The sequence below is a fragment of the Cygnus olor genome, chromosome 8 (genome assembly GCF_009769625.2).
Source record: "Cygnus olor isolate bCygOlo1 chromosome 8, bCygOlo1.pri.v2, whole genome shotgun sequence".
NCBI lineage: Eukaryota > Metazoa > Chordata > Aves > Anseriformes > Anatidae > Cygnus > Cygnus olor.
This window is the reverse complement of record NC_049176.1, coordinates 20106062-20118759: the sequence shown is the minus strand read 5'-3', so window position 1 is coordinate 20118759 and position 12698 is coordinate 20106062. Positions and strand designations below refer to the sequence as shown.

Sequence of the window (12698 nt, the reverse complement as noted above, 5' to 3'; positions counted from 1 at the left end):
ATGAGAGCTGAGCTGGCACGGAGCCAGGCAACTTGTGAAAATGCTTTAGCACGTTTGCACTTGACATTTTGGTTGTGGTTAAATAGAGTATCGCTGCATTGATGACCAGCTGTTTTCAAGTCTGCATCCATCTTAAAGGCTTAATTTAATATAAAAATAGCTTTGGGGGATGACTTTGGTGAGGTAACATCTTCGCTTCTGTAATCTCACAGCATAGTCACGTTGCGTGTCCTGAATATAAGAAAATAGAGGGAAAAGAATAATACAGGCTGGAGACATATGTTGGCGAGGAGTCCTTCCTCCTCCTCCTGCTAGTTCTTTTACTAATGGAAAGAAAGTTTTAACTTTCATCATGAGTAAAGTTTTCACTTTTTTTTATCTCATCTGTGAAGTTCTAAAAGAACGAGGCAGGACTTCTGTGACTAACAGGCATCTGCCAAGAGTATGGTTCTGAATGGTGCTGTATGGGACTATCATGACAAAGATGCAAAAGTGGCATTATTGGTGAGAAAAGTAAAAGTGTGGAGGTGCAGCAACTGGTGGAACCAGCCCTGTGAATGTTTGCTCATTTTGTCTAATGTCACCATGTGCAACATGGCCTTTTAAGGCTACTCAAAAAGATGCATGAGTTTGCAAATTCCTGTCTTCAAGACACCACCATGTTCTGAGCTGAAGGACTGTGAAAGGAAAGTCTGAAACCAACTTGGACAGTGGTGGTGTTGATGCCTATCTATTTCATCCCAGCAGGTAAAGAGTGCTCCCAGTCTGTGATGACAATTAACTCTTAAATGTTGCAGTTTCTTTGAAATACACTTCTAATTCTTTGAGGAAATGATTATTTCAGAATAGTCATTTTTAATCCAGACATTATTTATTATATTCTGAAGTGCACCTTGAAATGCAACAGTGAGCACAAATTTCTCTTTGATTGGTTTAATGGAAACAATTTCTCTCTTCAGCAAGCACTTGCTTTCACAGTGAAACCTTTACATTTTACTTTTATCTGTCCTGTCAATCACTGGTATTTTTTTTCTTTTGCCCCAACTGGAGGTGTCATATACCTCTCAAAAGAATGCAATCTGAAAAGATGCTGAGCAAAGTCTTTATTTTTCAAACCAGACAACTAGTTACAAGTCAATCTGACAAATAGGTCACAGAAAAACAAACTGTTTTTCCATCAGCTGATGCATGGCACTTGAGCACAAGTTTCCTTAACTTGCCCATTACTAATGCCCAGATGTTATTTTTCCAATTTGATATTTCATATCCTAGACTCATGGAATAATTCAGGATGGAAGGGACCTCAGAAGGTCATCTCATCCACCTTCCAGCTCAAAGCAGAAATCAGGTTGCCTGAGGTTTTATCCAGTCCTAAAAACGTCCCAAGGTTTTAATACAACTGCGCAAGCTCTCCAGACAACTGTTTCCAATGCTTGACTATCCTCACAGTGAAAAAGATTTTCCTGATATCTTGTTGAAACCTCTTTTTTTTTTTTTTCCTTCAGTTTATGTCCATTGTGTCTCCTTTCTGCTAGGGGCTTGTGTTACTAAGGACTGTGACAAATAAACCTTTTTATTTCTCACCAGTATTTCTCTGTGCATTAGGAAGGACAATTACACTATCCTTCAGGCTCAAAGGTGATGAATCTAAACAGCGTTTCTTTGCTCCTTATGTACTGTATTAAAACATGAAAACTCATCTTTGCATGTAAGGAAAACAGAGTTTCAATGAAGATCTGACCCACAGACTGGAGAGCACAGTTTTCCTATAAAAGATGTTCTTTCATTAAAAAGACTATTGTAACCTAAACACTTCATGATATATTTTCTTTCCAAAGAACTTTTTCAATCTCACTGAGCACGCTGAAGTCATTATACTAGGGATGATTCTTTGTCCAGCCAGCTTTACTATAGGTTACTTTTCTGCAGGAGATTAAAAATGATGCATTAGTAGATATCATTCTAAAAATACTCTTTTAAGTAATATATAACTACATTTTTGCAAACCTGGAAGAACATATAGAGCATTGAAGGAAATATAACAAATAATTCAGGATGAATAATATATAACCATGAGAACTTTTCCATTGTATTTATTTAAATCAAAGGAAGTATGTTGAAATGTGAAAGTTAAGCACTTCGGTTTATTCACATATTTCATATTCAAAGGACCAACCAAAATATATATTTTTCTTTTCAGAAAAAGAATTCCTCTTGTGGTTTCCAAAATTTTGACAGAGATATGGAATATACCTAATGAAGCCTGTCATTGTAGTACATACAATGAAAACCTTGTGTATACATATAAAATCCAAACAAACTGACCATTACTAAAAAAAGTTCCCTTTAATATAAATAAAATTCAGAATAGTCCTTTATTTTAACAGATAAAGCAGTGGAATTTATTAACAACTACATATTTACAGTGTCTGACTGGTAAAAATACTGGGCTCCATCTGAGATCCTAGACACTTCCTGAGAAGGCCACATGGGCTAAGGATTGCTCGGCACTTCACATAAGTTATATGCTAAAAGGATGAAATTAAAGCATACTTTTAAAATGAACACAATGGCAAAATCAGAACTGCTGATGTAACATGGTCATGTCCTGATGCAGCAAAACTTGCATCACAAGAAGTTCTCTCTTTGATTTCAGCAGATTTGTGTGTGTTCCTAAGGTTAAACACAGGATAAGCGTTCCAAACTCAGGAGCCTTGGAGGAAGACAACTGTTTGAATCAAAGATGCTACAAATAGAGAAAACTGCTGTAATTACAATTTTACATAATATGGACATACGTGACCTCAAATTTAAATCTGTATTCTTCTCCATGGGTGATTTCTACCTCTTTACTTTTCATTTGATCCTACAAGGTCTGGATTCCAACTATCTCTATTGTGACAAACTTTTGAAAGCATCTCCTTCCCACAGCCTCCCAAATCATAGTGCCAGTTTAGCAGATCTCAGTCTTTTTGGCAATTAAATTAAATTAAAACAAGAACCAGATATTTTTCAAAGTATTCACAAAATAATCTTTCACTTACAGAATGGCTGTTCCACCATTCTTGTATCAGATCTGATCTCATCTCTTTAGATCTAAACACTTCTTTAACAGTTACAAAAATAAAGAAATGATTAATATACAAATATATATTTCAGAGTGATAAGAGAATAATATTTCAAAAAATCCTTTTTTTAATCTACTTTAAATTAAAAGAAATGTTTTCAAAAGTCTGGACTGTAGCAGATCTTTATCTATTGACTCTTCAGTGGAACTCATTCCCTGCCGATGGCCATATAGAACTTAATGTAAGAAGCTAATTACTATGAAAAGACAGTGAGCAAGATTCTGCTACCAAGCGATTCAAAAAATCTGCTGTGCCAGTTAGTTTCTGGTATCTCTTGTTCAAGAACCTCAGATATTTTTTATTATCAGAAACAAAATATAAGTCATGAAAAGTCCTGAGCTCCTTTAGAAATTTGCTTCTTTCCCTGGTCTTCATTAATACATGTTCTGCAATAATCCAGTTTGTTTTGTATACTCTTTGTATACAGCGCAAAATAAATGCTTTGCATGAATGCACATGTATGTACAAAACAAGTCAGTAATTCAGTTAAGTGATATGCCTGTTCACTGGGTCATTTCATACTTTCACAATACCATATTTTCCTGTAATATCTGTAACGACGTCGTCTAGGTTGCTCCCTTTTAACACCATGATGCTCATGCAGGTTTTCCTTCTGTTTATCTTAAGCAGCCAAAACAGCAAGGAACATTTTTGAACAACCTATAATACTCTTCCTGAATCTGAAATAAAAATATAGAATTGGAACATGAAACATTAATAGGTCTAATATATGTTTTAACTAATTGTGCACTGATCCCTTTGCTAGATGTTTTAAGGTGGAGCTATTTTTTTTTTTTTTCCTTCTTCTTCTTTAGGACAGGATACTGAAAAAGGATAATCTCAAAATTGTGTGGGTAATACGAATCCCGCTACTAGCTGCAAAGACTGGAATTGAGCTTTACTGAACCCATTACGTTACTTCATCTGGTTAATGATGAGTTCTACATTTTTAAAAAGCATTTTTCTGTATTTCATATTTAATAAAAAAAAAGGAGAAAATTTGTGTGAAGGCAAGAATCAGACAGTTGTTCTGCCTCTACCAAAGGCAACAGCAATATATTTCCCCTCTTCTCTTTCCACCCCCAACAAGGGCACAAGGAATTCCTGCCTTGCTCTTATAAAATGTTTGCACCACAACTTGGCTTCAAGACTGGACATGTGCCTGCATGGTTATACGTGACTTCTCCACAAGGAAGGGGACACTTACCTTTCTAGACAACACACAAAGAAATATGAAGATGAACATCCCCTGAAACGCATTGAAGATTGTAAACAGATATGCAGTCACCACAGATCCCTGTACGACATGGAGGACACCGAAGATCCAGGTAGCCCCAAGAAGGAACAGGAGAGCAAGAGCACCTCGGGCACAGGACCTGGGGGAACATTGCAGACAACATGCAGGCAAGTGCTGTTTCCCTTCCTTCACTGCTTGGAAAGGGGAATGCTGCCTAGGCGATTGGTTTCAGCTGCAACGGCCTGAGAAGTGCAAATGCATGGGCTGCTCTTTAGGGTGTGCTGTAGTACTGTGCCACGAATAAGCTCACACAATCGCTGCAGAAGAGTAAAAGAGTAAAACTGGAGGGCCTGAAAACACTGGCTTCTTTAATCTTCAGATATGTTTTCTCTGGTGTACTGCAGCACCATATGATTTGATTTAAATCTACTGTTAGTGTAATTCCCCAAGGAAAAACATATGTCTGTTATGAAGCATTCCCCCACTTCTCCTCCCCCCTCTTACCCTCCTCAAAAAATAACCCAGAAAAATGTACAGTATGCTCTTAGGTCAGTACATGTGCATGACATCAAAGGGTTCCCAGGCTGCCTCTCAGGTTCACTGCAGAAGACGGTGCAAGTTGTAAAACTAGACTTTCTTTCTTTCATTCTTTGTCTTTTTAAAAATATTTTTTTTTGTTTTTAGAGCATAAATACTCTCAAATATTTCCTGGGTCAGTGTATTGATACTTTAAAATTATAGGAGCTGATTGGCTATGATTTTTTTTCCAACATGCTGTAGAGCCCTGCTCACAGACTTGAGCAAATTGCAGCATGTTGTCTTGGAAATAAAACCACTGATTACTTTCTTATTCTTTCTCAGCCCAGTCATTGCAGGACTTCCTTTGAACAACAGACATTTTTAGCACTGTTCCTCTGAAAATGAATAATTTTCAACTTCATTAAAACCAGCTCACCACATGAAGCTATGAAGGGTGAGGAATAAGAGAAAGTAATCAATCAAACAATTGCTAAATCCTAACTATAAATCTAGTGCAATGCATTGAAACTGCAGGAGCGTTCCTAAGCAACACAAACACTAAGTTGTTTTCAATGTTCCCTGTAGTACACTTCAGCTTTTCCTGCACAAACGGTTTTCAAGGTCCCTATAAATCAGTTTTAAAGAGAGTGAGTTGATGGAAAAATCATAGCAGCATGCAAAGTAAAAATCCTGGAGAGAAACACCCCTCCACACCCCAACACCACAGAAGCACAATGTCCTACTGTAGATTTTTTTTTTTTTTTTACAAAAAATATGAATGGCCTGATTCTCTTATCACTGGATTTCTACATGCCTTCTTACTTCAAGGCAAATATTTTGGTCCCAATTCAGGCATAAGTTTTGAAATCTGTTTTGACTTTCATAGAGGCTGTAGAAAGTATTTAAGAAAAAAAAAAAAGGAAATTATTACTTTAACCTTTCCATCAGCCTTTACCCTTCAGTTGACATGGGCTACTCATTGTGTTCCTCTAACATCTCCCACAAGCCCAGTGTTACCGCACGAAGCACTGCTCAGAAGGAATAAAGATTGCAAAATCTACCTTTAAATCTATATGAGGGAATAACAGAAAGAGAAAAAAAGTCTCTCTCCCCCCCCCCCCCCCCCCCCCCAAATCTTCCAGAAAATTAAATTGTAATTTTTGAATCCTTACTTTTGTCTCCATCTGTATTTAAACTTACAGAAGGTAGAATTTGTATTAAATGACAAACTTACCTTATATTCTCGTAACAACTAACTTCTGGCTTTAACATTGCAGTGTGTCGAAATACTTTATAAATAATCACTCCGAAAGCCAGCAAATTAACCTGGGGGGAGGAAAGAAAATAACTTTTTTAGTTCAAACCAGGGTGCTTTTGAATTTCAGTAACTGTTACACATTTAAATGAAACAAGTCAGATATAGTTTCTGTGTATATGAAACCTAGAGAATCCAGTGCCAGAAGGGAAAAAAAATCCTTTTCTGATTCACGTCTATTAAAAAAATATGAGCCCTTTAATAAAGATTGATCAAACAGGGCTGTAACTCTATCTTATCTCAACAGTATCACTACCAACAGTCTGCAAATGTTTATTGATTTTATTGGTAAAGCTCTTTGATTTCCTGCTGAGATTTTTTTTTGTAAGTAGAGATGTTTAAGCAAAGAGAAGAAATGAGAAGAAATGAGAAAAAAAGAAAAGAGCCCCCCCCCCCTTCTATTATACTGTGTAGATTTGACAAAATGCATATCTTTTGTTTCTGAATCACATTAATAACATCATATGTTTGGAGGTCTTTTGGGTGTGAAAACTTTTAAGTGGCACAAAAAACTTTGAGGTTTACACACAAAAAAATTAAGAAACTAACTTTGGTTGAAATGTTCTTTGCTCAGTATTCTCTCCTCCATTTTATGTTCGTTTCATTCGTGAATAATATCCGCGTATGTATGTTTATTTTCTGCCTTTATAATGGCATTGTTTTATTTGAGTTTGAAACACAAAAAAGCAACTAAAAGAAGCAGTTTCATAAATGATGCTCAATTATGGTTCTGAACCTTTGCTTGGATAGGCTTCATTGATCATTCACTTAAATTTCTACTGCATTCCTTTAACAATGTGAATGGGTTTGCTCTCTCGCTTAAAAAAAAAAAAAAAAAAAAAAAGAAAACCCTTATTTTGGTTCACAGCATTTAACATGAAAATCTATTTACAATGTTAATAATTGAACCAAATTTTATCTGGATGTCATCCAGAAACTATTTGTAGATCCTTGGTTGTAATCCCTTGGTTGGTTCCTGGGGGTTTACAGCTGTAGACTGAATAGAATTAATACCTTCCCCAACTTGTTTCTTCAGAAAGACTGTGTTGTTTTCCTCCCTCCTTCTTTTTCTTAAAAAAAAAAAAAAAGCGCTTCCAAAATGAAAACAAAAGCCTACTATAGGAGCACAGCATCACTTTAAAAAGAATCACTTTCTTTTGTTAACACTTGTTATGTATGTCCTTAGAACATTTTTGTTATGTCGAGGGGGAGTATCTGATATTAAATTCAGGCTCTGCTTTAATTAGCTGCATGCTCATACTTTAATACGGCATAATGTATTTACAATTTGATAAGACAGGAGATAGAGCTGATTAGCAGTTTAGGGAATTAATCCTTTACTGAATACCTTGTACTTGCACTGATCGTGAGAGCTATTCTGAAGCTCCTTGTATTTAAAATTGTAATCTATAATATCTCCTAAACCAGCAATTTTTCAAAGTTAATTATAAGTCAGTCAGCAGTTGTGGATAATTATATACAGACTTACTTTTTATCTTATATTTGTTGGTGAACAATATATCAAATAACATGGTGCGCACACTATAATCTGTGTAACCCAACTAATGTACTTATTAAAATAATCTGGAAAAGGTAGGGTGAAATGTGATCAAAGTACCACAGGCACAGGGAATACACCCTGCTACTTCTTCAGAAGCTGTCAGCAAGACTGCAGCATGAACCGCACAGCCAGCCTTCCTCCCTGCCGGCCCATCACCGAGATCACTAATGTCAATGAGAGCCTTCCTATTGCTGTTAATAAGCTCTTTATGAAGCTTTGTGGGCCAAAGTCCATTATCCTTTGGCCACAGAAAACAGCTGCAGAACTGGAGAGGTTTTGCTGAGCAAGGATGGGGCTGGCAAGGGGCAGATGTGGGGCCTCGCAGTAGAGGACTCCATTTCTCTTCATCCCAGTGGGGCTCCTTTACACAAATACTATTTACACTGTCTGTTGCACAGGATAATAGGATTTTGCCCTCTGCATTGAAGTAATACCCATTAACTATGATCTTTTCATTCATCAATTCATTCTGATGGGAATAATCTGTACATTTCAGGGGAACGAGAGAGGTTAACACCGGTTCTCGGAGTCAGCTGCCAGAACGCAGTCATGGTGCAATAAGTCTCAGGTAGCCTCGCAGGAGGTAGTGTTACAGGGTAATGAAGGTGAGCTTAACTTCTGAAATACCCACTCATTTCCAAGATTTATTAAAGCCTTAAGTAGGTTTTTGCCCCATTTAGAAGCACTCCATTAATAACAAATATCTGTAGCAAAGTGCATAGGCTGCTTTATACAATGTTCAGTGTCTCAAAACGGTAGCTTTTAGACAACTTTTTTTCTTTTTCTTTGTCTTTTTTTTTTTTCTTTTCTTTTCAACCTAAGTTAGAGCCCGCTGGCACTGCATTTTGTCCTTTGGAGGACCTCAGTTAGGTAACAATAAAGTTGTTTTAACTGTCCTGAAGTGCAAAAAATCCAGCAACACTTATGGGAAAGAATAACATGAAATCATGGGTAAAGCTAGCAGAAAAAAAAAAAAAGTTAATGTTAATAATGTGTCAGCTCTAGTCTTTGGAGAAGACTGGTATTTTAACAGGTATCTGAAGTTCAACATGCTCTGCTTCAGCCTGAGACCCTGCATGCTCTTTACCATGAGCAAACCAGTAACCTCAAAAACTTCACATAGGATGGTTGGACTGAATAGTGCTAAAAGGGAAATGGCCTTCATATAACTGATATCCTCAAAGAGCCATTCAACAGCTGGGCCAGGAAGTCAAAGCACCCCAAATGTCTGACCCAAGATATGATCACTTAAGACATATTGCATTTATATTGAAAAGTGAGCTTCAAGTGAAAATAAATGGAAGTAGATGGCTACAAAGGACATCCAAAATACAAATAGGCCCAAGGAATCCTGGATCTCCAAATTTTCTAGCTGGAACAAAGTGACGACGAGAGACACTGACGCATCTAAAAAAGCCTCCAGCTGCTACTTTTAGCCAAATACCGTGCTTTTTGCTTACTTTGGTTGTAATTGTGCATGTTCACTTTTTGCAGTTAAAGCACAATCTTCAGGTGCCGTTGCCTAAGCCTTCGATGACGTTATAATTGAGGCTGCCTTGAGGTGACAGGCACGGTGAATGGGAATAAAATGGCAGGCCCAGAAGCAGCAAGCTGGAACGTAGCAAAGTGTGCAGGCAGCTGTGACACCAAACTAGGGCAGACATTGCACGGGCCTGGCAAGGGCCAGCCTGGGGACTGCTGCTGCCACAGGCTGGCTTTGGGGAGAAGTTACCTGTATAATGAGCAGAGCCACTCTGCAGCTTTGGGCAAACCCAAAGCATGAAGTGTTGCGGCACAGCCACAGTTTTATCAAGTGAATAACGATGTTACAGCGTGACAGGGCAAATTCTTGTGCCTTTGTTTTCAGAGTTATTACATGGCTGAGCAGTCAGAGAGACTGCTGCATGTCCTGAGAAGGGCTCCTGGGCAAGTGTAATAGGCTAAAAGGGGACTGCAGTGATTCCAAGCCCAGAACTGATTTATTTTTATTTATTTTTTTAACAAACAACCTCAAACTGCTATTGAGTAAACACTGCATCCAGTCCTTATTATTTCACAAACCTCAGACTTTGCCATTACAAGCCCAGTCCTGTGGGGTGCTGAGCATCCTCAGCCCTCCCCCTGCCCCCCTTCCCCCTGAGATATCAGTGGGAATCAGATTTCACTCAGTGCTCAGGTGCACTACAAGACTAATTTTAATAATTAATCTATTCCTTTTTTCTAAGTGGTTAATCAAAGACAAGGGTTGATATAGGAGCAGCCTCCATTCTAAACATCTTGAGGGAATCATTTCTCCTTAAAGACATTTGTAAAGTGTTTTTAGCTTTCTTAAATTCTAGAAATGTTGTGGTACATTTATGAGCAAATTGTAGGAAACTTAAAATATGTTTATGTGAAATAGACATTGAATGGGGCAATTCTTAGGATCCCATGGAATCAGGATTTTGTACATACGGGCAACAACATTTATGTATCTATTTCACCCAGAATAACTTCCAGAGACCCACACATCTGGACAAGCTAGGGCTTCTTGTACGCCTGTGACCATGTTTAAATGGAGGATGGTAAGTAGTCAGTACACCTCTTTTCAGATAACCTTTGTGAGGGATCGTGAAGATTTAAGACTTTGGAGGGACTTCTGGCCCCATTTCACAAATGATAGAACTGTTTAGTGGCAAAATTCTTATTGTCTCCCATGTTGTCAAGACTTTACAGTTCACGGAGAGTGGTAGTCCCAACAGATCTGTAGGCAACAGCGAGCACTGTCATGGGTTTTACTAGCATTCGCATGTACCACGGATGCACACCGTGGTGTAGAGCAGAACAGTTAAATCTTCATGCAGTAGCGTTTTGGGGTTCTGCATGGTTCTGTTCGCATATTCACTACTCTGGTGGTGGTGGGTACCACAAAGCAGGCATGTAAGGAAGAGTGCACAGCTGTCTGAAGTGGTAAAGGTCCTAAGATCTGATCTGACTCACAGCCACAAGTCAGACAGCATCAGTCTGGATAATTTCCTCTTGTAAATAAATTCACAGGACAGAAAAAACAATTGCAAATTCAAAGAAATTTCCCAGTGCTTTCCTAATCGCCTTGTCAACAACAAGGAGGTTTTGCCAAAGGAATTAGTCTGGGCAGCTTTGTTCAATCAATCAGTCACATATATTTTAGGATAGGATGAAAAAATCTGTGATGTTAGCTACCTCTACCCAGAGATAGGATAGCTCTGTACATTTCTTTGCTGATGCCTTCCTGCCTCTGTCTGGATATCACCACAGCTAATTAAACAGAGAACTTCTGCCTAAGCTTCTGTAATGAAGGAAAACTGCTCAACAGTGGGCACGGGTAGAGAAAGATGCTGCTGCTTTGGCTTCTACTCCTAGCAGTTCTGGGACCACCACACTAGAATTTCACCCATCTACAATTTGCAGAAGGAAATAATAGAGTTTTATAGATACCAAAACATAATATTTATTAGGCTCTCTTTCCAAAGATGAGGATCCAGAAAAGCACTGAGAAACAATCTTGTCTATTGTCTGAGCAAATTACAAACTTCCCCGTTGATTACAAACTGTATTTTGCAAACTAAGTAATAATATAAAAATGAGCACATAGGTCCTAAAATGTTAAATGTTCCAAGCTGTTGGAGTTCTGCTAATAGCACATTGCTTAGCAACTGCTATATTTAAAATAGATCCTTAATTCCACTGTTAAATGTACGTATTTTACATACTGGAAGAGTAGCATAATATTCTATCCTCAAATAAATATGATGTTAGTGCTTCACACTGCATGAAACACTTTCTGTGTAGGTACAGAATGATAGTTATTTTTAGTTGAGCACTGAATGATATGAAATACACAAAATTTAATAAAGCATGCAAAACATCTGCCTGCAAATAAAAATATTTGCACTCATGTTGAAGAGTTGTAGTTTCTTTCATAATTAATTACAATTAAATTGTAAGATACTGAGTGAAGTGATATATCATCATTTTGCCCCATCAAGGTAGCTGACAGCTGTCAAGTTTTGCAACAGAGAAATCTTTTTTTCTCTTCCTTCCTCTCTTCTTTTTTTTTTTTTTTTTTTTTTTTTTTTAAAGCAAATCAAAAGAGCACTTGAATGCTCAGAGGGAAATGGTCCATCTTTAATGGAGGTAGCTCACTTAGCACCTGGACATCTTGCAAACTGAGATAGATCTTGATGAGGTATTCAAGAAAATTTTGTCCAACAGTTTTTTGTTGAAAAATGTCAGTTCATCATCAGTAAGATATTTATTGGTTTAGATTACATTTTCACCAGAATAGGCTTTCTGACCAGCATAGCTTTTCTGATTAAAACCAGAAAGGACAGCCACTTCTGAACAATGAAAAATTCCTGTGGACAGGACATTTATCCAGGATGTAGGAGACATGGGCACAATTTTCTGTTGTACTTAATATTCAGACTATAATATGACCCTTCGTTCCTCTAGCCTCTGTACCAGCTATTCACCACTATCGCTCCGTTAGCCCTGCTGGATCCGTTCCATGCCATATAAATAATTAAATATTCACTGGAGCAGGGAGACCTGGATCTCCCTCACCCTGCAGTTTCTCAGCCAGGACTATCTAAAGACAATTCTTGTTTTAATAATGGAGTAATTGTTTAATATGAGACCAAAGAATTGGTAATTTCATGTACAATATTATTGTGTAAAAGATACACTCCAGCCTTTCAAAAGTTATTTAAACACTTTAAACACCAGCCTTTTAAGGCTCTCCAGTGTTACAAAGAAGAGCCAGTATAAGAAAGAGGCAGCTAATTCTAAAGATTCAGATATACTAGTTCTGATTCAGTCTGAGCACTTTACATTCAGACTTCAAAAATGAAGCCCCCAAATCATTCCCTTTTCCTTTCTTAGTCCCTGTCTCAATAATTGATGAAACCATCTATATGC

General features: G+C 37.6%; 1 protein-coding gene across 4 annotated transcripts in view; it reads right to left on the bottom strand.

Moving 5' to 3' along the window:
* Window positions 1–2124: 2124 nt before the first annotated feature.
* ADGRL4 (adhesion G protein-coupled receptor L4) overlaps window positions 2125–12698 on the bottom strand; it is a 74064-nt gene continuing 63490 nt past the window's right edge. For all 4 annotated transcript variants that reach the window (XM_040565674.1, XM_040565675.1, XM_040565672.1 and 1 more), the window contains 3 exons: window positions 6119–6210; window positions 4336–4504; window positions 2125–3808 (listed from right to left, as the gene is read on the bottom strand). In XM_040565674.1, coding sequence (XP_040421608.1) covers window positions 3746–3808; window positions 4336–4504; window positions 6119–6210 — 324 coding nt within the window. In that variant the 3' untranslated portion in view covers window positions 2125–3745. The remainder of the gene's footprint in view (window positions 3809–4335; window positions 4505–6118; window positions 6211–12698) is intronic.